At 39.1% G+C, this 26,247-nt stretch overlaps 1 protein-coding gene and 1 long non-coding RNA gene across 5 annotated transcripts; one reads left to right on the top strand and one right to left on the bottom strand.

Annotated features, from left to right (window-relative positions):
* Positions 1-1,557: 1,557 nt before the first annotated feature.
* Positions 1,558-19,820, bottom strand: LOC118224395. The gene is made up of 3 exons (XR_004764631.1): positions 19,591-19,820; positions 2,718-2,812; positions 1,558-1,750 (listed from the first exon to the last, which is right to left on the bottom strand). It is a non-coding gene; the product is annotated as an uncharacterized LOC118224395 (long non-coding RNA).
* Positions 3,661-26,247, top strand: cd99l2 (CD99 molecule-like 2). Of its 4 annotated transcripts, XM_035411895.1 has the most exons (12): positions 3,661-4,206; positions 9,641-9,694; positions 9,806-9,850; positions 9,945-10,061; positions 11,316-11,423; positions 15,400-15,477; positions 16,412-16,474; positions 17,084-17,155; positions 17,420-17,464; positions 17,838-17,957; positions 20,598-20,663; positions 22,722-26,247. In XM_035411895.1, exons 1-12 carry the CDS (start codon positions 4,149-4,151, stop codon positions 22,781-22,783), a joined length of 888 nt encoding a protein of 295 aa, XP_035267786.1. In that variant the 5' UTR covers positions 3,661-4,148; the 3' UTR covers positions 22,784-26,247. The 4 variants fall into 4 exon arrangements, with proteins under 4 accessions (XP_035267786.1, XP_035267788.1, XP_035267787.1 ...); XM_035411897.1 differs by lacking the exon at positions 11,316-11,423 and having other exon boundaries at positions 3,665-4,206; XM_035411896.1 differs by lacking the exon at positions 16,412-16,474 and having other exon boundaries at positions 3,680-4,206.

Here is a 26,247-nt window from a genome sequence, read left to right as displayed (position 1 = left end):
ACTGATCTCCCTGCCTTTGCAAACTGTACCCTAGCCAGTCAGGGGTGCATCCGTAGTTAATGTTTGGCATCACAACACTGAGATGTTCTTCTCAGTGTTGTTCTGAGATGCTGAGATGTCCCTTTTGCAGTCCCACTAACAAAGAACTGCTTGTCCTCAGCACTAGCTTTGTCCCTGGTGGTGGCAAAGGCATAGGAGACAACATGGGACTGGGTACATGAACCTAATACTCATGGGAACCACCTATGCTGCTTCAGTCATGAAGCTGACAAAGTGCAGACACATTTGCCACAGAGCCTTTATGTTGGGATTAAAATGGGACAGGTACCTCTCCAGAGTCACACTCACAAACATGGTTTAAGAGTCCAGAAGCAGGCCTATTAAGTATATTCTCTGGGATGGAACAAAGTTCTCCATGTTCATTTGGAGCCCTAGATGCTGTTGGCGCTCCACAACTCCAGGGATGTGCTGGTCAAACTATGAAGGTATTTTGGGCCCATTACTGCCTCCATACACTAGATGAATCTGCAAGGCATATGACATGGAAAGAGTGAATGCTAAAGTGCTGTGAGTAGCTTTAGAACAATCAAAATAAATATACACATCCTGTGTGTATCCCTCTGGGAAACTGTTGTTTGCTGTCTTTTATATTATGCCAAATAGCCAGTTATTTTTCTCAATGATACATAAATCCATACATAAATTTTAAAAGTAAGTTATATAGGACATAATTCTGTCTCAGTCCAGGTCATATCATTCTGCTTTCCAATTCTATATTTTGAATCCTATGAAAATGTTTAAGACAGTCAGCAGGGATGTCAATATCCGGGGAGGTCTTTGAAAATTCAAAGATGTCCTTGATTGTTGTGGCAGCGTGTGGGCTGAATTAAGGGGATGGAAGCTACACTAGGTAGCAGAAAAGGATAAATGTATCTTCAGAATGGGACTGAAGTAGAAGTAAAAAGTAGTTGGACTAAAGAGACAGACAAAGAAGTGCTCTTCGGTGAGAGACTACACTGGTCCATTTGTTTTTAAAATTTCTGGCAGTGAAAAGCAGAATGTTGTGTATGTTTGTGTGTGCACATACATATTTGTGAGTGTGGGTGTGTATGTGAGAGAAATTCCCTGGTATAATTAGATTTTTTTCTTAGTTTTATCCTATTAGATGACTCATGTTGTGTATGTGTGTGTCACTGCACATGGCCAAAACAAAAAACCTTTATTTTATATTCAATTATACACTAACCTACTTGTAGATTCTAAGATATAGAAGGGAATTTCTAGGACCTAGAAGGCTATTTCTGGGAGGTTGCTGGTGGGTAAGCAGGCTTTTGTCTCCAGCAATTACCCAGGCCCCATTATCTAATTAACTGCTGGTTGACTGGTAGATTAGACAAAATTTGACAAAAGTATAAGTTGTTATATTCTGTCACAAAAACAGCTATCGGCTGTAACTTATGAGTTGATCAATTGGAGAACAATGTCTGTTTCCCAAGCCTTCTCCACCAGTTGACAATTGTGGCCCACATTCTCTTCAAAGACCAGGTATCAGGCTCTCAGCCACACTGCCCCATTTTATGTAGCCTTACACTGTTCCTGAAGGCCAGCTCATACATGCAGCTCTGTGATCACTGCCTTCCTTTGCTTTTTGCAGACTCATCTCTTTAGACTGCAACTGGAGTCCATCCAACTCTGATCTGCCTCCATCGTCCCGCTGAGTTAAAAATTCTGCAGCACATCTGGCAGAGATCTGCAAGGGATTTGTGCTTTAACTGGGCAAATTCAGGCAGGCGATTCTCAATCACACTATCCTTTACTTACATGCTTGGTTGGACTAAGTTAGCAGAAGTGAGATTAAATAAATATAGGGCATCTAGGAACTCAGAGGCAAAGAGCTTATTTATTTTAGCTGGGAACCATCTCTGGTTTTACAATCTGCATTTAGGGTTGTAAACCACAGAAAAAGGAGATGTTAAGGTTCTGTTGAGTACTTTAAACACCCATATCATCTGATGATGTATATACAGTATGCATTAGCATATTAAAGTATACTCCGACTTCTAAGATACTGTATATAGGAGTAATAATAAATCGGAGCACTTACAGGATTAGAAGTCCCTATCTGAACGGTGCACTTTAGAATTGAGGGAAATCATTTTTCCAGAAAAGGGGATACTGCTCTTCTGATTCTTTTGGACAGTCAGTTATGTAATCATGGGATAAGATTTCCAAGGGTCCCAAGAGTTTTAAAAGAAGGACTTATTTTTATTAACCCATTAAAATGTGGTCACCAATATCATTTGTATGCCTTCTGAGGCAAAATGCTATGTTTCTTCAATCACAGACATCCTTGGTAAATTGTGTAAATTGAAGTCACGGTGAATTTTCCCCACTTGTTAATTGTTATTGGTGACATTATAAACTGTCAGTAGTGGAGTTTCCCCTTAATATTGGCTTGCTCGGGTCCTGGCTTATGTTCTCATGTGGCTTATACATTGAACATAATTGTGTCATTATGAATGGGAAAATACACTCAAATCATAACAGGAGATGCAGAAATACATGAGGAATCATCTTGTTTTTGGCTCAAGTTACTCTGGTTAAATATTTTTTTGCGTGTCAGTATTTCATGATGCAAAAAGCATTGATCTCAGAAAAGAAATACTCTGAGGACTATAAATTATGTTAATCCAATGTGAATAAAATTTAAATATTACCTGAGTTGGCCTTCAAGTGAAAGTCTTCAGGTCAATAAAATATGGCTGTCTTCCATGCTCCGAACTCAATTTGTCTTATTGAGGAGATGCCAAGACTGTGGAAAATAAACACACACAAGTGCATTAAATTGGTTTGGTCAAGGTAGTAATTTTATCATCTCAGACACGTGGTCAAGTCCATGTCAAAAATCATATCTTTGCCCTAACAAAAAAATAATCGTTCTCTTAGCTGTAATTTATACTGATACTGCAGTCGCCAGACAGCTGCATGTTTCTAGCTGCATGCTGCTCAGACATTGCTTGAAACAGACACCGCCCCCTTCTCTCAACAGCGCTACAGAGCTTATAAAATTCCTTCCCTCCATTTAACGGTAGTCTGTTAAAATCTTCATTTTCTAGAAGTTAGACATTTGAATCAGCGCTGTGGAAGTGCTGTGATTTTATTTTCATTATTTTCAATAAAAATTTATTGGGTTCAGAAATTATTTTTCCCCTGGAAATTAAATAACAGTTGATGTAGATATATATAGCTGTACATCCTTAAAAAATTATATAAATATAAGTCAAAATGACTCCCCTTAACATGGTATGTGAAATAAAACCTTATAATTCCATGCTACAAGTGCAGTTTTTACTCACTACTTGGCAGAAGAAAAGAAATATACAGAATAATTTAGAATGCGCTGAGGGTATTCATATAAAGCATACATATTAGTATAGAAGTATGTAGGTAGTAATTGTGGATTGTATAGAGGAAAAGGACAATAGCTCTGTCAAAATTAAGCTTGGATCCTGGGAGAAATGTGACCACAGTGCTTTGTGAAAAGGACCTCTGTTCTTTTAGGACATCTTGTCAAGAATGTTCATTAATACACCACCATAGTCTGTCTTCGACGAGTATTAGATCAATGAATTCCGTTGTTCAGACCCTGCCCGTGTCTGATACCCATCATCTTTAGCATAGTAGGCTACGTTTGCTTTTGGAGAGCCCTGCAGTTCAACTTTCGAATAAATGCCTCTTTAAAAAGTGTTGCATGGAATTCAGGAAGAAAATTAACTTATTCAGAGATGTGTAAGCTGTGAGCACAAATTGTCGTAAGACAATTTCAGTCTACAGCAGAGAGTGTAAAAGGGGGATCGGTCCTCCATAAGAAAGAGAACAGGGTTGGCGATGAAGGATCCGCCCTGCGTTGCGCCAACGTGATTTCGATGTTGCCGTTTTCTCATTTTTTCTCGTGCGTTACAGGCGTGCTGCAGACTGTTGGCACTGTGTGTGACTGTCGCGCTGCCATTCGGATATTTGAATTGGATTTTTAAGTCGGAAAATTTATAGGATATAGGCTCGGGTAAATAACAGATAAAACCACAGTCGACTGTTATTGTATAATTTAGTCATATTAGAAACTGCATTCTCAGTTTGGACCCAGAACTATGGCTAAATATCCAGCATGGTCTCTTCTGGCAATCTTTTCTCTCCTGACTGTGAAAGGTAAGCGTTTTTCACCTCTTTGTTAGGAACCGCGACAAGCCCACTTCGAATGCGGCGGGCTGTTTTCATGTCTCGGATTCTGGTTTTAAAAACGGACTGTACAGAGTAACGGTAACACAATTAAACGTTGCATACCGTTATAATTAATATATTATGGGAAGATACTGCCGCACCTTTTGAAAGGTTTATATGATGTGATACATTTTCTCATGGGCAAAGACAAAAGGTCTTGTGTTCAGATTTCTCAAGCCCAACATACTGTAGATGTTCACATATTTTAAAGCTACATAAATAATTGATTCTTTATGTACTACACTCCCAAAAGGTTAATGATATAGTTTAAAGGTCAAAAAGGGTTAATGCACGTCGTGGAAACGCCTTTTGTTATCAGATGGGGGCATATAATGGTTGAACATTGAAGTTTCCCCAAAAATGCTGTAATCGTATTTGTGAATTACAATAGGCAGGTGGTGGCTGAAGGAAGTGAACTGTAATACTACAGATTGCTTCGCGTTATATGAAAAACAGGGTGCAGCCAGATGATTTCTGCAAATCTAAATCATTAATTCTACTTTCCAAATAAATCTAGGAAAATGCGCCTCAACAGTTTAAATATGTATCCATCTAACTCACTTTTCAGAAAAAGTATAGAATTGACATTATATATGCACATCTTGTGTTTGCAAATAGCAAATACACACACACACACAAACAGTTACAACTGTTATTTCATATGTATTGACAACTAATTCTGTTAAAATGCATTTTGATCCCTTTAATAATGACCAGTTTGCTACCAAAGTTTGAAAGGTTATTTACCAATTTGTTCTAACCTTGCTGAATCCTTGATCATCCTAAAACTTTTTGATATGCCAAACCTTTCGCTGGGAATTAATTTAACAAAAAATAGGCTTGACAATTCAAGAGATAACTAAGCAGAATGTGTTACATATAAGATATATAAGCAATACTATTAAAGTATGAACTCCTGAGGTTGAAAAACAACAAAGAAAATGGCTCCAATGTTTGTGAGAAAGAAAAAGTGTAATGTTTTCCCTTGGTCCTCTTGTAGCAATAAAACTTTAAGAACATAAAATCCACTTCATTGTTTAAGTAGATAATGCCATTAAGCTAACTTGAGAGGCACCAAGGATTTACCCAGATGTGCACAGATCACAGTATTATCAGGCATTAGCAGCTAAAAAAAGGTGCAGGATAGCAATTCACCTTATTCTTGTGTCTGTCCTAAAGTTCCTGATCTAACCAGTATTGATGAACAGCTTTCAAGCTCTGATTAAAAAAGAAAAAAGATAAAGGGAACTAAAAGAAGGTTAATCCTGTGAAGAATGTGCCAGGAAGTTAGAAACTCACAACTCCTCCCACTATGTCCTCCGCTCAGCTGGGGACAAGTTTATGGTTGTTAAATCAAGCTGACTAATGAAAACTGCAAGCAGTCTGGACATATTACCATTTTAGTGTCATTTAAAACACATACAATAAATACATTTTTCTGTGCAATTCCGAGAAGCCATTTCTCTAAGCTTGTGCAAGAAAAACTAATTAACACGCCAGAAAAGTATGGTTTATTTTAAAATAATGGCTGTCACATTTCAATAAGATTTGGAGGACTTGTTTGAATAATGTTTTGTACTGTTTTCCATCACAACTCAGTACCCAGGTCTACTAATTCCTTCCAGACACTCAGTTATCCAGAGGACTTGCTATTGCGCCATGAGACAGAGATTACCATGCCAACTGAAACCCTCCTTTGCAGTGTGACAATATGGACAGTTATGTGAGCTGTAGGAATTAGGATTAGATTCTAGATCATGTGGTGTCTGACTGCGTTGAGTACCTGTGCTTCAGGTGGACATGCCATCTGCAAGCCCCCTTTGTCCAAATGTGAATAATAAACTACAATACTGCCTGTTTCAATTGGCTGCTTGATATGAACATTTGAATGGAACTCCTTGCCCTCAATATACAAGTTATAGATAGATACACCCTGTGTCACTCATTTCTCAGATTGGCTCAGTGATTATTATATGTAATTGGATAGAACAACATGGCAATGAATGTGGCACATTCCAAGTGGAGTATTTCAGAAATGGATGTTTTGGGGTCGACACACCATGTGAATTTTGAAGTTGGGGATTCATATTATTTGTATCTAGCTACCCACAGTAGTATGGCACTTAACATTTTAGTTTGGGATATCAACAGTTCAATCTTATAGTTAGATAGCTATCTCTCTAAGAGTATAGGTACGTTTCTAGCTACTGTTAACTTGTTACTATGATAATCAGATTTGTGTGACTGATAGCTATGCTTAAATTCTAATAACATTTGTTCATCCACCATTTTCAGCTTTCTCTTATACAGTCACAAGGCTGTTCAATTTAAGTTAGCCAGGAACCAGTCACAAACTGTCTAATCAGGGAGGATATCCAAGCCCTTATCCAAGACATCATCTACAAAGGAGAGATTGCTAGGTTGATGCAGATTTAAAGAGCACTGTCAATTTTTAATAAATTTTGAAATGATAGAATAAAATTGACACTTTAAATGACCTGTTACTTAGCAAGTTACTTACTAAATACTTTCCAATTTCCTTAAATTTAAAGGATTATTCAAAAAGATTTTTTGGAGTGAATACGCTTTTGTCCATAGACATCCGTTTAGAGCATGCCCTGTGTTAATCCCCTGATTTTGTCATCTGGATCATGGACTAAGATTGAACAAATGAGCAATTGAACAAATTAATGTAACCACCTAATAGGAAGTAAAGTAAAATGTGCTAGTATGGTATTTTCTCTGTATTTAACAGAATGGAATTTTCAATTGTGACATTTCCTGAACATATTATTTCACTGTCTAACCACACTGAAAAGCAGCAGTCTTGCTTTCAGCAATCATGTGCCATATATTCTTCTCTGCATGCTGCTGCCAACCAGCCGACATAAACCACATAATCAGTGGGGGAGTTCAGCGGTGGGAATCAGCTTTCTTAATAGAGTGAGCAGCCAAGGCCAGTAGTCCAGTGAAATTCATAATTGCTCAGTTACTAGTGTAGTTATTACCATTGTTCTGTATGTGCAGAAGTACAGTTTTTTTGTTGTTGATTGTTTGAATTAACAAAACTAGGTTTAGTCTTTTAAGATTACATTATAAGGCCCCACAAATGGAGAGTAACACAACACGCAAACATGTAAATACTATATACACACAAACTGACATAGATACAGTATAGCTGCAGTATTTTCAAGTTGTTGCACATAATTATCTTTCATGGATTATTTGGTTCAAGTTACCATTCCCTCCCTGAAAACCATATTATATTTAATATGATTCTGTGCACAGACCTGCATGACTGTGGGGTGGCAGAAGCATGACATATAGAGATGGTAAGAGTCATGTGACCAATAAGAAATCTGTGGCTGCTTTTTGCTGCCAGAGACTGTGGTTTTCTTCACAGCTCTTCAAATTGCAGTGTTGACCGGAATCAAGGCACAGAGCAGATATGCCCTAGATGAGAGAGGTTACAGGAAGGGGAAGTGTTATTTGGAATAGTAGCCAGGAATATTGGACTGTGCAAATGGAAGATGAGTTTAGGGCCTCCATCTGCTCTTCCCACAACTACTGACTAGCCATGCCAGCCTGCAAATACAGAGAGGAAGTGGCTTTTGAGAAACACAGGAACATTGTACACATTTTATTCAAGCTGCTCATGCAGCATTGCTGAAGAGAGTTGACAAGCACACACTCTCCTCCAAAGCATGTGATGTTGCCAGCTGCTTCTGTGTACACTGCTGCCCATGAGCCAAAGTTGCACAGACACGAGTTGGAAGCAGACACTTCATGTAAAGCTTTACCATGCAGATTGTGGGTGCCCAGTTGACCAGTGGGGGCTGCTAGAGAGCAATGAAATGTGGTCCCAGCCAATTTAACCCTCCCTGACTGATGGCCAATTATACACCCACCACTGTCGACACTGGCACGATTCTGATTCGATCCCGGATGGTGGGGTCTGTTCAGTTCCAGAACCAAATCATAATGAGGAGCAGCATTTCCCACAGGTCTCACATAGCCAACATAGCAATATTAGTAATGCTAATTCCTTTGAAGCTGTATGTACCATGACGTGGTTCCTCAACAGTTGTCAAAACCGGTATGACAATAACCAGTGCTACCACTCCATATCTTGCTCAGCTAAACATATTGACAGCACAAATGATTTCATTTTTAACAATTTGCTCAGTGGGACATTGATCAGAGAACATAGATTATGGATTTATCATGAGCGATTGGAGGTAGAGTTGGGTGGGCTTAACCGAGTTAATTACCCCTCCAATGTTGGCCCTACCTTCCATCCACTAGGACCGTGCCTGAACAAGATAGGCCACCCAGCAGCCTTATCTGTTTATTTTTTATGGATCTTTCCATGCTTCTAATGACAAAGGGAACATTACATCATCACACACATTAATGGAAGATGTCTTTATCCAAAACCACTGAAATTTGCCGCTATGACAAATACAATATAAAACAAGTGCAAGAAAAAGACATTTCTTTTAAAAATTTTAAATGATACTCCATTTATGTCATTGCCATTTTTATCCAGTGAACAATTAAACGGCTTGTGAGGAAAGAGCACAAAGATTAATAGAGTGAAACAAAAGTCTAGTAAATATGAGACATTGAGGCTGTGTTCACATATCCAATTTAAATTGATTAATAATGAAAACAAAAATTGTACTCGCCTATTTTGCTTGTTTAACAGTGCTCACTTTTTAACGTGTATTATGCAAGTCAGTGCAATTACATTGCTGTGGATAATAACAGATTCCATTTCTAATTGAATTTTAACTTGGTAAAATTAAAACTTTCAATTTGAACCAGCTAAAATACAATTCTGGATATCATGAATGCCTGTTTTATCTAGTAAAAATTCAATTCTCCATATCAAGAATTCCAATTATAACTACTTAAAATGTAATTTGTTATATCAAGAATTTAAATTTGAATTAGTTAAAATTCAGGTTCTGATATCAAAAATAAAAGGCCCCTTTAAAATAAATGGGGAAATTGCTTGAACTATAACTAGTTAAAATTTTATTGTTGATATCAAGTTATTACGGTTTAAAATTCAATTTCATTCATGATTTTTAAAAAATGTTGTGTACAAGCTTAAACGGCTTGCCATACAGATAGTCACTTAAAAACGTACGATATCAAGATTTGCATTGGGTATAATTGTGAGGATTTGGTTGTAAACCAGATTCATCAGTTAATCGACAGATCTGGTGGTGGCTTTCCACTGGTATTATGGATTTATAGTGTGTATTTACCAAATTCTGGATTCCATCTGTTGATGATTTTCTATTAATTTATTTTCTGTGAAGTTTTAGCTTTGTCCACTGCTGTTGTTTTGCAGTTTTGTCCAATGACCTTGATCTCACAGACGCCTTGGGTGCACCTACGAATGCACGTAAGTAATATCCCCAAATCTAGTCAGTGTGGAGTGCCTCCCCATGTAACTTCTGCTAAGAAAAATGTGTATATTCAGTATGTATATTCAAAGTTCTCTTTTCTGCTATAGCGGCTCCCAAACCCGAACCTGAGCCAGCGGAAGTGACTGGAGGAGGTACACAATTACAGTCTTTCTTAATTTTGTCTGAAGATTCCATTTTTTATTTAACTTGAATTCTTTTGTGAAAAATTATATCATCCTGCCACAGATTCTAACCTTGATCAGGATGACAAACCCCCAACCAAACAACCGGAACAGGTCATCACTACCGCCACTGCCACCAAAGCACCCGTGAAAATCCAACCTAAGACTGCTAATCAGGAAGGTAACTATGCTCCCCATTATATGATGGAGATTTTTTTAGATCTATCCCCGAACAGGACTCCCCAAAGTACCTCCAACTGATGGCCAATAGACCTTGTTAAGAATATTACTGTAAGTTTTTAAACAGAGAACATTCTGGATTCAATAGATGGGCATTTCAACTACCACTAACCACTAAACTTCTAAACCACCAAGAAATCTCTTGATGTGACCTGGTGCTAAACACTCTTGTAACAAACTGCATGATAATTTTAGATAACTTTCAGATGACACTGGTCTTTTGACCAAGTAGACTACAGTCTGTGCTGGGTCTAACATTTTTGATAGTTTGGCCTGTACAGCACTGGGATGAATTCAGTTGGAAAAGATATTAAGGAGACAATTAAGTAGACATTAAGTAAAATTGTAGCCATGGGAGAACTTAAAGATAGACATGGAGTTTAGAGCAAGAATCTGGGGAGTATACTAAAAATATTTTGGGACCACAGCTTCCATTAGTATTTGTGAATTATTTAGTTTTTCCTCCCCAGTTTTTTGTTTAATTCCAATATGGAATATGTAGTTATATTTATAGGAATAACTAGTCCTTGCAGTCTTATTTTCTGTCAATTTTTAGGGATCACCTACACGCACTGCTAGTAGCTGTGTCTTTTTACTCCACAATCCACCAGGTGAGCTGTGCAGTGTTTGTGTTAGAGGAGTGTGCTTCACGAGCATCTGGAAGATTGCAAGTGCCCAACTGAATCACTGGTGCTCAATGAGAGGAGAGCAGTCCTTCTTACTGGAACACTCTCTCCCTGTGCAATACTTCACCAAATTATGGGCTGAACTGTGGGATTTCTGCTCTAGCTCATCAATGGTATGGCCGGACTCAGTGCTACACTGAGGCGTGTTGCATACTGAAACAAACTCTTAACAGGACAGCCCAAAACCAACTCATCCCAGATTAATTATGAGCAAATGACCCATCCTCAAGACAAACAAATCCTCTCCAAAGAGTTGAGCATAGGTAGATCAATATAATCAGAAGAAACATGCATTTAGATTTAGAATAAAGAATAGGGGATCCTGTTATTTTCTAAACACAGTGATGGTGTTCCTGTAAGGTTTATGTGATAGTCTATGATTTGAGGCCCACAATGAGAACTCCAGCCGTTGGGTTCAGCATTGTCCAACAACTAAACTCCTCTCCAGAGTGTTTAAAACTTGTTGATGAATTACCCAACCAATCTAACCAATTAGCACTTACTAACAGATCTGACCCAGAAAGATATCTTTGCGGCCACGGTCCGACCGGTCTTACTGCCCCGTTCCACAACCAGAGCGCCCAGAACCACACGCCCACCTTCCAGGCTCCAACCGGGTCTGTACTCTATTAGTTGTGACCCAATGTGGACCACATTTCTCATATTAGGGTTCTGCATATGACATGACAACCCTTACTATATCTCCATACAGCACTGGCTGTGATCCTGTAGACCCCCTTCAAAAATAGGATGAGTGTGCATTCAGGAGGAAGACATTCACTGCCCACCTTGCTGACCTTAGGAAGAAAGCTTATTATGGATTGGAAGAGAACTCACTAGTTAATTAGTTAACTTAACTAAATGTTTAGTTAACTTCAGGATATTAAACACATGTTCAGTTGGATTCAGATCAGGTGAATGACTTGGCCAGGAAATAAGAGTTTTTAAATGTGAAAAACTTGGTTGCTTGCAATGGGTTTAGAGGCATTTGCTTGAAATTGAGCAGATAAGAAGCTTCTGTACACTTCAGAATTAATTCTGCTGCTGCTGTCCTCATCGATGAAAATAAATGAGGCAGTACCTGTGGCAGCCATACATGCCCAAACCATAACACCCTCACCACCATGTTTCACAGAGAGGGGTGCTTCAGATCTTGGGCAGTTCCTTTTGGCCTGCGCACTTTGCTCTTGCCATCACCCTGATACAAGTGAATCTGGGTCTCATCTGTCCATAAGACCTTTTTCCAGAACTCTGCAGGCTCTTTTAGGTATTCTTAGCAAACTGTAATGTGGCCATCCTGTTTAATGTTAACTAGTGGTTTGCATCTTGCAGTGTAGCCTCTGTAGTTCTGTTCATGAAGTCTTCTGCAGACAGTAGTCACTGCTACATTCATGCCTGCCTCCTGAAGTGTATTCCAGATCTGTCGGACTGTTTGGGTTTTTTTCATCATTATGGAGAGAATTGCGTGGTCATAAACTGCACAGGTCTTTCTCAGCCTACCAGGTCCTTTGCATATGGACCTATGTATAAAAAATACTGTACAGAGCCAAATCAAGAAAAAATGTCTTTTCCCCAAACATGATGGGGCTCACTGCATGTTGAAGGACATTTCTGGCCAGGTTTGGCACTGCCACAGTCAGGATTAGATTCTGGGTTATTCCATCAAGCAGTACAGCTGGTGGTGGAGTCCCCACATGGGAAGCCCTGATTTTACCATATAATCTCTGAGATATCTCTGCCTCAAGCACGTTGCAAGCATGTTGTACAACATACGTTTGGCTGGTGACGTGCTTGCTACAGTTGTTATACTTCAGTTGCCATGATTTTGCTGATGGAAATGGCTCAGAACCCTCTGGCACAGAAATGAAGTACCAGTCAAACAATGACTTCCAGGGGCTGCTGGGTAGCTCATCCTGCTAAGGGACACTTCTAATGTATGGATGGACCCCACGGTCTGGTATCAGAACCGTGCCAGTGCTGACTTTGGCCGGCAGCCCTGCTGGGTGATTCACAACTGAGTCTAACCTTGCCCAGGGATGGGAGGGTTTCAGTTGGTAGGGACTGCAGCATCTCTTAGCACATCAGCGACCCTTGCAAGTTGCAAGCTGAGAAGATTGCATGATTTACACAACTGCTAAAACTTTTTGAACCCATATGAATCTTGTGCTTTTTTCAATTACAAAATGGTACCTGATACATACCATGCCATAATGAACCACATCAAAAAATCAGTTCATCAGTCAGCAGTATAATAACTTGCATGTGACATATAGACATGCATGTGTGCTACTCAAACTGTGCATCAGTCACACTGGACTAATGATGACCATGATCACAAAGCAGATATTCCACTGGGAATAATGATAAAATAGGAAAAGTATGTGCATTGTAGGAGATGGTAAAGCTACAATATATAAATCCATGTCTGACGCTTGAAGCTCTAAGTTCGTAGTACGGAAAACTTTTAATTTTTTTTTTCATATGTTTGTACATATACAATAGATTCTTCTGTCACATGCTGTCTCTTACATTTTCTAGAACAACTATAGGCCACTTCATGCACTCATCAGCATTCAATGATTGTGTATGCAAATTGTATAGACTATGGATTTAGATTAGTATGATGACAAGGATTCTGTGTTGGATTAGATATTAAGAGTAATAATAATATGAATTTGGGGCATTGTCTTAATTTAAATGAAAGACAAATCCAGTTTTGCAACATCATCAGTTATATTTTTTGGGAAAGTGGTCAGTATTTTCAGAATGTTGCAGTCCAGAAAGACTGCATTCAGGAGGACAGTGGAAGACATGCATCAACTTTACTGCTTTGCAGATGTTCTTTTTTCTGTTAGCAGAAGCAGAATACAGGAACAGAATACTAATAATGCATCCATAAGAAATACTAATACCCACCCATGCACAAATTCTGGCAAATTAAATATGGATAGAAAGGAGTTGAAATTAACCTAATGAAATAACACATTGTTATTTACCTCCAGCCAAACCACAGTTTTACTTCAACAACACCAGACATGTCAGTTCTATGGGGCACCTATAGGCTGCCTCAGTTTTTTTTTTTTTAGACAGTAAGTGTTTCACGTTAATGCAGAACCCTAATATGTTTACGCAGTGTTAGCTCACTGTGTGTCACTACCATCCTGTACAAACGACTCCTCCCATTGGTCACATTTGGTCTCTTGTCAACTCTCTGTATGTGTATGTGTTTACAGTTTCTTTGGGAATCACTCAAGCCAGGGGTGTCCAATTTTATCCAGAAAGGGACAATGTGGGTGCAGGTTTTTATTTCAGCCCAGGACTACGACACCTGATTCAACTAATTAACTGATGATTGTCTTCAATCAAAACAGTGATAAGTAGAATCAGGTGTCTTAGTGCTGGGTTACAACAAAAACCTGCACCCACACCGGCCCTTTTCGGATAAGATCGGACACCCCTGATGTAAGCCATACTGTGGGCTTTATAAAATACAAACAAGTGAACAGAAGGTAAGACCTTTCCATTAGGTTTAATGCTACATGTCCAATTTTTATTGGTATTTTATTGCCATTTTCATTTTTATCTTCAGAATTTGCACGATTTGTTCACCTCAGTGTGTTAGCTTAACTGCTCACAATGAGAAAAATTTGCCTGAGAACTGTAGACTGACTGGACTGAAAAATTTGGTGCATGGATACATTTTCTAAACATTAAATTATCAGAAATAGACAAGCCTCAGACAAGTGGGAATTCTAGACAGAATTGTACTGTCATATGGAATAAAGAGGTGATTCTTTGATCTCTCTGGAGAACAATTAATTGCCTGTTGAAGGTTTCCAACATAAAGAGACTGAATTCCTGAGACTGTCATGTTCTGTCACCTCAATGAGGTGTTGTGAGGGCACATTTTATGTTAACTTGAAAGTAAAGGCTGTTCGTAATTGCTGTGGCAACCATGGATGATGTGCTTAAAGAAACTGTGAAAATAGTTTCTCTGGTGAATCACTTTTGTCTGTCTATCCATGCGTCTGGAAAACACAAACTGTCCATGTGTGGTAACGTTAAACATAGTGTAATGCAAACATACAGTATTCATATTAATCACAAGTATCCCAGAGTCTTTAAACCAGTGGTGTGACCAAAATCAAGTAAACAGATGTCAGCACTGAACAAGGCATAGTTTGCAAGGATGTTTTAAATGGGCCTAACACTACTAGTAACATAAGTTACTTTTTTTTCATTTGCAAAGCAAGTACCAAGCTGTTCTGTCATTGGCCCAGATTTTACCCTACTGTTCCAGCATTTAGAATTTGAAAATCTCAGTTTTTGATACAGACTAAAGGAATACTGTACTGTAGGTCTTGATTGTATGTCATGACAAGCCACTGCCTTAAAGAACACATGTTTGCATGTAAGAAATATTGTCATATTGTGGAATTTTCTATATTGACCAGAAATGCACAACTGTCACAGATGTGCATTAATTTACAAGTCCAGGTTTACAGTTGTAGCATTATCATTGTGTAAGATTATAAAAAGAAAAAACAGAATTTTCAGGATGGATCTGTCTAATCTTTCTTAAATCCTTCACAGCACCTGATGACTTTGATCTAAGTGATGCTCTGGATCCAAAAAATGATATTGGAGGAAAGGACAAAAACAGCAAAGGAGGTTAGTAGGGGAAGGAGGGTGGTTGCTGGAGCCTTATCATAGATAATGGCATGGTTGAATATTCTTTGACAAATCAGAAAATGGGGTGTCCAGCCCACACTGCTTATAGCTGAATATGATAGCTGTGTTTTACATGTTGGCCATAATCTCTGCCTGGGTCATGTGCCACCTGCTGGTGTAGGTTATTAACAACATGCTATGAGAAGAATAGTGGACCCAATCAAAAACAGTCACAGGTGCATCATCCTCTGATAGTTCATCATCACGTACGAAGAAAAAAAAACATAGAAAAAGCTAGATAACCATTTGTTTACATTAAGTCATAAGAATAATTATTTTCAGTCTCCATTGTGAACTATGCAGACTCACTGTAATTAGGCTAATTATTTCATATTACTCATAAGTAAAAAAATGTGTGTTTTTGCCATGAAAGGCAATGTAAACAATATCCTACATACTGGAAAGTCTCTTGAGATGTACTCTGTTACTAATTGCCATTAATCAAAAGCTCTTCTAAGAAGTAGATGCGTAATATGAATCAACCTAAGTTCATGTGCATTCAGAGTTGACAAACATAATTAAGCATTCCATGGTGCAGGTTCATAGAGGTAACATTTTACATTTGGATTACTTTCTGATTGTTTTTTTATGAGATAAAGAAACAAATGGATCCTTTTCTGTTGGAAAGTGTAACGTTCAGCAACATTTCCAAATTTCACCTGTTCAGTAACTCGTGAAGAATGCAGGTATTTTCCTACAGTGGATCGGGCCTATTAGCTCAGATGTTCAGTTTCCCTGTCCCAGCCATGGCACTGTAGAGACCTTAGTACTCCTCACTGCTGCCTGACATGTAGCAGAGGCATGCCCCCAGTTGAACATGGGCTGTGGTGAGATCGACGGTGGGGCGGTTTATGGCATGTCATGTACTTGTCAGATAAAGGCTTTGGAAGCGGGGGCAGGGGCGACGGGAGACCAAACAACAGAGGAGGCAACAGTGGTAAGAACCCCTGCCTGACTGCGCCTTGCTGGTGGCTGGCCCTGGAGCCCGGACTCCTCAGACTTATCTCATCTTCTCACTTTGTCTCTTCTCCTGCTGGAAAACAATCCACCTGTGTATCCTCCCACCCCAAAACTTTCACCATTAACAAGACCTAACATGGAGTCCTGCATACAAAACCTGGATGGGACCTTCTTCTGCTCACACCTTACTAAGAGCATCCAGCCTGGTCTTTCCCTCTGCTTTTTTTCTCATCACTGCATCCCATGTGATGCCTATAATGTTGTGAGTCAGCACAAGGATTGTTAGGGAGAGGGAGGGACATATAAAACAAGCTAAACCCATACCTCTCACCTCACAAACTAATGCCCAAACTAATGTCCCCAGTCTATTTTTATTTAACAGACGCATGGGGAATGGAAATTAAGCTCCCATTGGGTCTTGTGGCTAATTCACTCTCTTCCTGGCACAAAGGAGGCCCCAGTCTCCTCCCTCCTCCGCCGCAGTTTCTCTCTGTCCTGTTGCCTGGACCTCCTGAGGGTAATAGATAACACACGTGTGTCACACATGTCAAAAAGAGATGGCTGACCATCTCTATTTCTTTTTCAGATGGGAAGTTCTCAGATGACGATCTCTTTGACACAGGGAAAGATAATGGCTACAGTCCTGACAAGGGCAAAGGTAACCAGACCTGATTTTTGCACGCACATGTATTATGTTCGTATGAGGGGTTCTGGTGATTTTGGTAGATACATGCAGGCGTGCTTGCAGCATTGTCCCAAAACTAGAGAATACCAAATAAATGCAATTGGAATGATCTGACTTTAAAATTATAATTCAATACTGGGGCATTAACATGTATGTGTCATCTAACGAGACAATTTTAATGAGTGTGTAGCGCCAGTTCTCATGGCAACCTGATAGTGTTTCATTCACTCCCTGAAGGAGAACGGGAGGGAGGAACAAGCCCGCAAGACAACAATAACTATGGTAAGCATGATGGCTGTATTTTTGGTTTTGTTATATTGTAATACATTTGGACTAAAATAGCTTTTGGAATTAATGAAGAAGATACATATTAAATGTTTCATGCACCATATTAATTGTGTAATGTCTGACTGGGAGGGGACCTCACACCAGATCAAATTATACAGTGGGGACTAATGAAGGGAAGAAAATTATTGAAGAACGCTTCCTTTTTGCTCTACAAATAGGCTGGCACAGACCGACATTGTATCTGGTATAAAAACCTGAAGAAGAGTTAAGCAGTTATTTTGTCTGAAGTCCTGTTTATTTTTCCCATGATGTTTGTCAGAGCCGGCATGTCTGCGTTTGACCCCTGACCTGTCTTTCTCTCTGCCAGACACCATGGCAGAAACAGGCACCATTGCTGGCATTGTCAGTGCCGTGGCCATGGCACTGGTGGGTGCCGTCAGCAGCTACATCTCCTACCAGAAGAAGAAACTGTGCTTCAGCATACAGCGTAAGAAACTATCCACTCATATACAAGATCTATGATGATAGAGAACATTAAGACGTACTGAATACTAAATAGAGTATGTCGCTGAACAGAATCTCACAATATATTGCACGACACAGAGGCATTGGCCCACCAGTGGCGTCATCCATTTTTGCATGTAAAGATAAGGCAATAGATGTAGTTGCGACTAAATCAAAGGTTTCCCTTGATTATACCCTAGAAAGAGGGGGGTTGATTAGTTATGCTCATCCCACTGATACCACATTACGTATGATATGACTGGCTTTAGACTGATTTCATCAACAGATGTGATGCAGGGCTAATATAGCTATTCAACATAGCACCCTCATCAGTATAAAACCATCTTAAAAGAGAGTCTTCAGGAAAGAAAAATGCATACTTGGAAACAGTGACCGACTGACAGGGGCCCTCAATAAATATTAGGCTACAACATAGGATTTTCTGGGGTGGTGGGGCAGCACTGTTGTTTTTGCCTCCAGTTTTTCATTTTGTCTTGGTCTTAGTCTTTTAACTGAAATTAATTATTTTAGTTTCAGTCACATTTTAGTCACACTTTATTAATTTTAGTCAAGACAAAAATGAATAAAATCATGTTTGTTAGTTGATGAAAAGAACAACGTAGTATTTCAGTCAAACTTAAAAGTAAATGCCGTGACTACAAAATACTTTGTAACTTACTGACAAAAAAATCTGTTGCGACAGTGCACATCTCTTTTACACAAGTGAACTCTGCTTCACATGTGCATACAGCCATGTCCAGCTGCAGTGTGAATGACATGGTCACAAAGCAGTTTTACTATTACTTTACTGTTTACTGAGATTAATGATTAAAAAAAGTTTTATTCAAAAACTCATAGATCCTTTGTTGATAAAACTCCATGTAAACAATTATGAATTATTAGACCCATTTCACAATTTTGAAAATATAGAAGGCATACAGTTTGCTTCTTTCGTACTAGTAGCCTATTGTGCTTTCAGTATATAGTCTTGGTTTTAGGATTTTATTTGGCTTTGGAGTCTGTTATTGGCATTTGTCAGCATAAGGAGTTGTGCTAATAAAAGTCACGCAAGCCATTAAGATGCTGAGAAATAGCCTATAGGTTGAGAAAAAAAATAAGACATAGGCCAAACCTTAGGCTAACCAAAATCAACTGTTTGGAACATTGTGAAGAAGGACAGCAGTAGCACTTACTTGTCACTTCTATCACCACTGCAGTGAACTAAAAAAAGTCGACAAACTACGTTTTCTGTGAGAAATGTATAGTCAAGCTCACGCGCATACACTTCTGGCGACATTCTCCATTTTGACCTCCCTAAGCCCCTATCATTAAGAAGAGAGCACCGGTGAACTGTAGAATTTAGCGAACATGGCTAATTAATCCAAACCGGATTTAGCTAATTTAGCAAGCTTCCATATTTTGTGCTGGTGATGCTTAGCTAACTATTAATGGAAAATATTTAGAACTGAAAAAGGCTAGCTAACAGGGTTATACTCCATGCTATACTGACTATTCAGAACTTCCTTGTATTAGCTATGGTGCTACCGGAACAGCTAACCCTGAACATGCATGGTAACTGGCCAAAGCGTGTGTCGTGTAGCTAGTTTACCACTTACCGTTGCATAAATGTCGGGGTGTCGAAGCCTCAGATGCCTCTTCAAATTGGTTGTATGTTTACTCTTGAGGATGTAAGTTCTTCTTCGCCACATGGCCTATCTGGTCTTCCGACTTTGACGATGCAATGTGTCACATTCATGGTTTCATTATATTTAAAATGCTGCCATGCTTGTCGTCTTTTTCTTCCCGAAGAAGCAACGAAGGACGTAATTAGCTAACGTTAATGCTAACGTTTTCAAGTGAAGATGAACATTCAAGTTCAAATGTCATGAGGAATTAAGCCAATGACAGGCATGCATTGACCAATTGATTTCTATAATGCGTGCTTACAACGGGATCAACACATATTAAACATTTTTTTATATAGAAGTTCCATCGGTGAAATATATCAGCACACTCATGCATACATTAGCCTATTATATATTTTTTTTTATCATATGCGTCTTTTTTTCGTTTGATCATAATTTTTGTCAAATGCAATGTGAAACGAATTACTCACAGACAGTCATCATTCCAAAAAGGGATTTTGTGTAGTTATAGTCTTTATCAACGTGATAAAAAAAAACAAAAAAAAACAGGGAATTGACATAAAATTGAATCATAATTTGAGTTGATGAAAACAACACTGCTGATGTGAGATCTGTTCATTGGGGCCCAAAATCCTTGGTGGCGCTCTTGCTTGGAAACACCATTTTTCTTACATTTGAGTCACTATGAACTGCAAATGGTGGATGACTGCCTCTACAGTGCTGCTGCTATAGTGTCCTCACCAACAGGGTGGCTCAGTCACATCAACAAATGAGTAGGCTACTTGTGGCCATAACTAATTTAGGAGTGTAAACTGCGGGATATTTTAGGCAAGCGGAGCGTAACCTCTAGAAATGCTGTCTTAAAACACTTTCCCAGCATCTCATAGTTCGTGACCTAGGTTTTAGAGTGGAGAAATAGGCCTCATGCACTGTAACCCTCCATTCTGTTCCTCTCGCCCCTGTCTTTCCCAACACAGAGGGTCTGAATGCGGAAGTCACCAAGGGAGAGAATCCAGAGGCTGTTGTGTCCCAGGAGCCACAAGGTAATGGCCTTTCTCCACTGTCTGTAATGTGAAGGGCTGTGTTCCATCACTCAGTAACACTGACTTAAGATCATTAATTTTGTAATATTGTTGCTGAGGAGAGTAGGGAATGAAGGAAAAGAGAGGGTTTGCTAAGCCAATCATGTGAATCAGTATTTCTTACTTAGTTATCACAGCGTGCAGTGTTTTCCTACATTAGTTATTGAGATCATGCTGGGAGCTTGCTTCAAGCCGGGGGGATTTGCAGAAAATGTACTTACATTGAATTTGAACTGTGTCTTTAAAATCAGTGATATCTCTAAACAAGCAAGAAAATTGAAGTAATGGTAGTAATTTCAGTTAACAGGTAGCTGAACAGAGGTTGGCTCTCTTCCTGTTCAGCTACATACAAGAATGGTTCTTATTTCTGTTCTAGTTATTATGAGTTTGGATTTACTACTGTGACTGTTTTTACATTTTGGTCTCTTGTTTTATGAAGAGCTCATAAGCTTAAAGAGAAATTTCAGGAGATCCAGAAAACAATTAATAGCAGCATTTGAAAAATGACTTTATTGTAAATACTGCTTGTTTAAACAAAAAATCTTGCTTCTTCTTCCAAATATAATATTTTAATGAGAACCCAAGGGATAAGGAAATAGTGTTACAATGTTGTTTTGTGGGTAAAGACTATAGCTTTGTTACCTGATAAAACCAATGAAGTTAGACATTTGGGGTTATTTTTCCTCTTTGCCTTTTTGCACATAAATTCCCAGTGAAGAGGGAATTAAAAATTTGGGATAATTTCCATACTAAATACTCTACTGTAAACAAAATGTTGTCTCAATGCTTTTCCCATTCATCATATTATACTACATTACAGTCACTTAGCAGACACTTTTATCCAGACAGACATACAGAAGTGGACAACATCAGTGTAACCCAGGAATATAAAAATATGGTATCACCACGAAGGCAGAAGGCCCATTAATAATCAATAATTTTAATGTTTACCTAACAAACAACATTTGTATTTTAACTAAGTACTCTTCACTTAGAAAAATGTTGAGGGCCTGATTTTCAACAAGGTGTTTAAGGCAGATGTTAATTTGAAATGCCTTTTTGACAGTACCCAGTTTCTTTGTGTCCATACCATATTTCGTAATGTTACGTTGGAATGGGAGCTTTACTGTCTTTGGAAGTCAGTGAAGTATGATATAGAATTTTGAACTCAGTAGCATGTGCTCTATTGTGCTGGAAAATTGGCTGTTGAACCAGATGAACCAGACTCTCCAAATCCAGTCACTGCAACCAACTAACAGCACTCATACCTTGTAATGACAAATCTCATTAAGATTGCATGTGGGCTAAGTAGTAAAGTAAACTGCATGACTGCCTTCCTTTGAGACAGTTTAGCACAGTTTTACATTTTATGTTTTATATAACTCATATGTTCAAACTAATGTGAGTTTAAGAGAAATTAAATGGCTTCTTGTTCAATAAAGTGTTTCTCACAGCACACACAATAATACACAAAAACATCTCTACCCTTGGGAGCAGGGTAAATATTTTGCAATTAACTTGCTCATATTAAGGGTGACTGAGTATCTGTTATACCTATTAATTAATTCGACAAATATAGGCATTGTTGCCAGGGACCTGATTTTTCTTTTAGCAAAGTGTAATCAAATGTATGCTTAGCTTATATATTTTCTGTTGCCCACATTTGCCATCTAGTACTAGAGCAGAGGGTATTTTGTGTGAATATAAAGAAAACAGCTATTACTTCACACTCTCATCATACCCTTATCTGGTGTTTTATGCATGCATTACTGCTTTGACTCTGGCACTTTTGCTGGGTTCCCGTCTACCTGCATCAATGATGAACAACTACGTTCTGGGCTATGCTTTTTTCTTCTATGAAAAGAAAAATTGGGCTCTGGTATATTTCTTTTGTATGCAGTTTGCTGCCTCTTGGTACAGAGGGGTTGTTTGGTTAATTTGTTGTTCCGGTGTTAATGGTGTTTATTATATTTCAAAATACATTTGATGATAACTGTCACTATGTTCTCTCCATCTTAGCCCAGCAGACCCTCCTGCAGTCCCCTAATGCAGAAACCCCGAACAACGAAAACACTCTCTAAGCCCCCAACCCCCAACCTCCCCTTCCACCCCCTCAACCCCCCCCCCCCCCCCCCCCCCCAATGAAGAGGGCAGGATACCATTGCATCGTCCCACAGGGCAGACGTCGGCACCCCCACCCCTTTGCACTACAAAGCACACCGTGAAGACCCAGCTGCCCTACCCCATAATGAACTGTGCACATCAACATATTTGACTGTTTAACAAAAATAATAGACTTGTTTACAATTTCAGAAGGACGTACCAGAATGAAGGTTGTAATTTATTCTGCTTTGGGTTGGGAAGTTATGTATCTTTCCTGTGGGTGCTGTGGGATGTGTCCAGATCCTCCCGTTTTCCCAAATTTCCCCCCATTTTGGTGTGATAATCAAACAGGGTCTGTAGAGGCTGATTGTTAATTGCAGTACCCAGCGGATTGACACTCATGAGGGCAGGGCTCTGAGCATCATTTCCATGTGCAGTTATACTACAAGCGGGAGCTTTGGTTTATGTGACTGCTCATGGAATTGCAGTTAGGGTGGAGTTCAAGTTCAAGCCCTCTCCAAATTCCAGCTCATCCATCCTTTGGTAAACATATTTCCCCCCTACAAATCGAGTCCCAAGTGTTCAGGCTCTTTTATTTAGCTTAGCATAAGGATAGCTCAGGGCTCCTTGGTAAGTTGGGCCGGTTTTACTTGCATTTAATTGGGCTACTTCTGCAGTTTTATTTGGAATTCCATTAGCCTGCAAGGATGATTCTTTTTTTCTTGAAAGGCATTGTGATTGGTATGCTTAGCCTTTCTGGTGTTTTAAGTTTGGAAAGGAACAGAAAAACATGATGACATACAAATAAACTGCTCAGCCACACATGTGGAAATAACCATCCAATATACGTCTGAAAACATGACTGTAATGGGATACTAATATTGACTAATATGATGTTGGTGTGTATATTACTTTTATTGGAATACCAGTACTAGAATTCCAATGTTAAGAAGGGAATTTGAATTGAATGTGTAGCTGAAGTCTAGGTAAATATGTCACAGGGATATGAAGTATCTGTAGACATACTTAATAGCTTAGTGTTAGTTTAGCCTTGTTCTTCGCTTGTAACCTCTCATGCAACCAGACTAATATGAGATTGTAAGTTGCTTTATAGCAAGCGGGCTGTTTAATGTTTTCGGGATTGATGCTTGTACATTGCTGCTTGAGTATGTTTGTGTTTATACATGAATAGCTTTGTGAACCTGTACCCTATACTCGCTTGTGTATGTATGCAGTTGTGTTGTTCCCCTCTTTATTGCTGAATATGCGTGTTCGTAATAGTGTCAGTCCTCGCCATTTTGCTAGCTTCAGTGTTGGTGTTGTTGTATACGTTCCAAGTGATTTTTTTTAGATGGATAACTTTGAACCTGGCTTTATTTAGCTTGTTGTAGCATTTGATTTCGCCCGAACCATGATCCCTTTGAGCCATCTCAGCGCTTTGCTTCCTACACGACTCCAGGCGGCCATCGATTAGCATTAACACTGCTGTTACTACAGTGCCACTGTCGGTGCCTCTTTTCTGCGTTTCTTTACTGTCATGCTGGGAACGGCACTAAGGGGGAGCCGGTTGAAATGTGAATTCACCACTTTTACCGAATGTACTCATTTTTATCCACTATTTTCCCGCAGTCATAGGAAGGATTTGATGCTGCTCACTACAAAACATTTAACACCAAAGATGTAGCACCGAGGGATCGTTTTTGCATCTTTGTGTGTGTTGCTTTGTGTCCGTTGAATGTTTTACTGGTACTAGAACTAATTAAGATGTAGCCTCTAAACTACCGCGAGACAATTGTATGTGAAGTTGTTTTGGCATTGCAAAAAAGAAACCGTAACCCTTGAAGTACAGCTTTAAGTGTAAGTTTACTGAAGTATAATTATATTTTTCAGTTAAGACCAGTGGTTCTCAAATTTTTTACTAATATCCCAGAGTAGGCCTACCCGAGGTAAATTGAATAATGGTAGATTTTAGGTTATTTATGCCTTTTCATATTGATTTTTTTTTCCTTTCAGCATGTTGTTCACATTTACTATTAAAATATAAATAAATATTATAGAACTATTAACACATTTTTGGAATAACAAAAACAAAAATTTGTTTTAAAATATGTAAGTCAAACGTAGATAGGCCTACCACATTTCAAGTGCTCTGCTAGAGGCACACATAACTGGTTTATCTGATGAGGGACACATTCAAAAAGAAAGGTTTGCGAATCACTGGCTTTGACCACAGCTTTTTCCCATATCTGTACGAAAAGTCAAAGTTACACTGTATGACCCGTTATCTGGAGAAGGTGCTTCTGAAATGTCTCATCTGTTGAATGCTTCTACATCTTAGCCACCCAGTCACCTGAACCTACATGGGAAATGGTTTTCTGTGTGGAATTGAAGTCATCTTTTACTGAGGTTAAATGCACAGTTGAAAATTACTGGCTGTATTCATCTGCACAAGGAAATTTTGTATGAGTGAAATTTGTCAAGAGTGTTGAAGGGGAATTTTTGTAGGTGTGTATAGTGGCGAGCGGAATATAGATGTAGAGAGTAAGGGTGTTGTGTGTTTTTACTAGTGATTGGATGCAGAGGGAACAGGTTTGTACAAAGTCTGCACCTTTCCTCCTTCAGTTGTAAATTCCCATTTATGACTGTCGCAGAGGTCTGAGAGTGTCTGTTAAGTTGACAAACCTGAAGTTGCACTTGACGGTTGGTTTATCCTGAGCACCAGGATTTCACCGAGGACCAAATGGAAACTGGCGTACCAGCAGATGATTGGCTGTTGTAAAATCTGTATGGTTAAGGGTTTTCTTATATAGAGTACTAAGATGCATTGGGGGTAGAAACTTTGCTGTTGGGGATTTTCTCTCACTGTGTGGGTTGCTGCTGAAGCTTGATCTGTAACCGAGGGGAGTGAGGACCTGAAGGACGGAGTATGCCCTGGCTGCATGCTCCATTCACCCGGATCCATATTCGCACTTAAGTAAGCTGACACCTCACTACTGTCGCACAAAATCAGTTTCTGAATCTGTACTTCCACTTAGGTTCATTGCATTCACCTGAATACCACAGTTCTATATAAGGCTGTCGCTTTATTGCTTGAGAGTTTTTCTACTGTTGCCTTTATTAAAACTGTTTGCAAATCCCCAAACTGGAATCCCTCACAGCTGCTCCTATCAGTGCCTGAAAACCCAAGTGTGGACTTCCTCACAAGAGCAAACGTGCACCTCAGATCCGAATTCTCCCTCGGATGATTTCAAAAATCAGGAACGTGGAGTTTGAGAGGGCTGATAGTGTGCAAATAGTGTCTTACTACACTGCACTGACTAACTGCTTGCTGTTCCTGATGGTCTGAATGTCTGTAACAATCATGCTACTGTAACTCACTGGCATTGTATCGAGGAGAACAGTGAATACAATTAAACTTAATAAAATGGAAAAAAAAAAAGAA

This window comes from Anguilla anguilla, chromosome 3 (genome assembly GCF_013347855.1).
Source record: "Anguilla anguilla isolate fAngAng1 chromosome 3, fAngAng1.pri, whole genome shotgun sequence".
NCBI lineage: Eukaryota > Metazoa > Chordata > Actinopteri > Anguilliformes > Anguillidae > Anguilla > Anguilla anguilla.
The sequence above is the reverse complement of the archived record's forward strand: the minus strand, read 5'-3'. Positions and strand labels throughout refer to the sequence as shown.

Bases quoted from the DNA above. Each gene is read 5' to 3' on its own strand.
- cd99l2 (XM_035411895.1), top strand. From the start codon at position 4,149: ATGGCTAAATATCCAGCATGGTCTCTTCTGGCAATCTTTTCTCTCCTG. The intron at 15,478-16,411 runs GTTAGTAGGGGA...TGTACTTGTCAG, and splicing joins GGACAAAAACAGCAAAGGAG to ATAAAGGCTTTGGAAGCGGG. The intron at 17,958-20,597 runs GTAAGAAACTAT...TTCCCAACACAG, and splicing joins ACTGTGCTTCAGCATACAGC to AGGGTCTGAATGCGGAAGTC.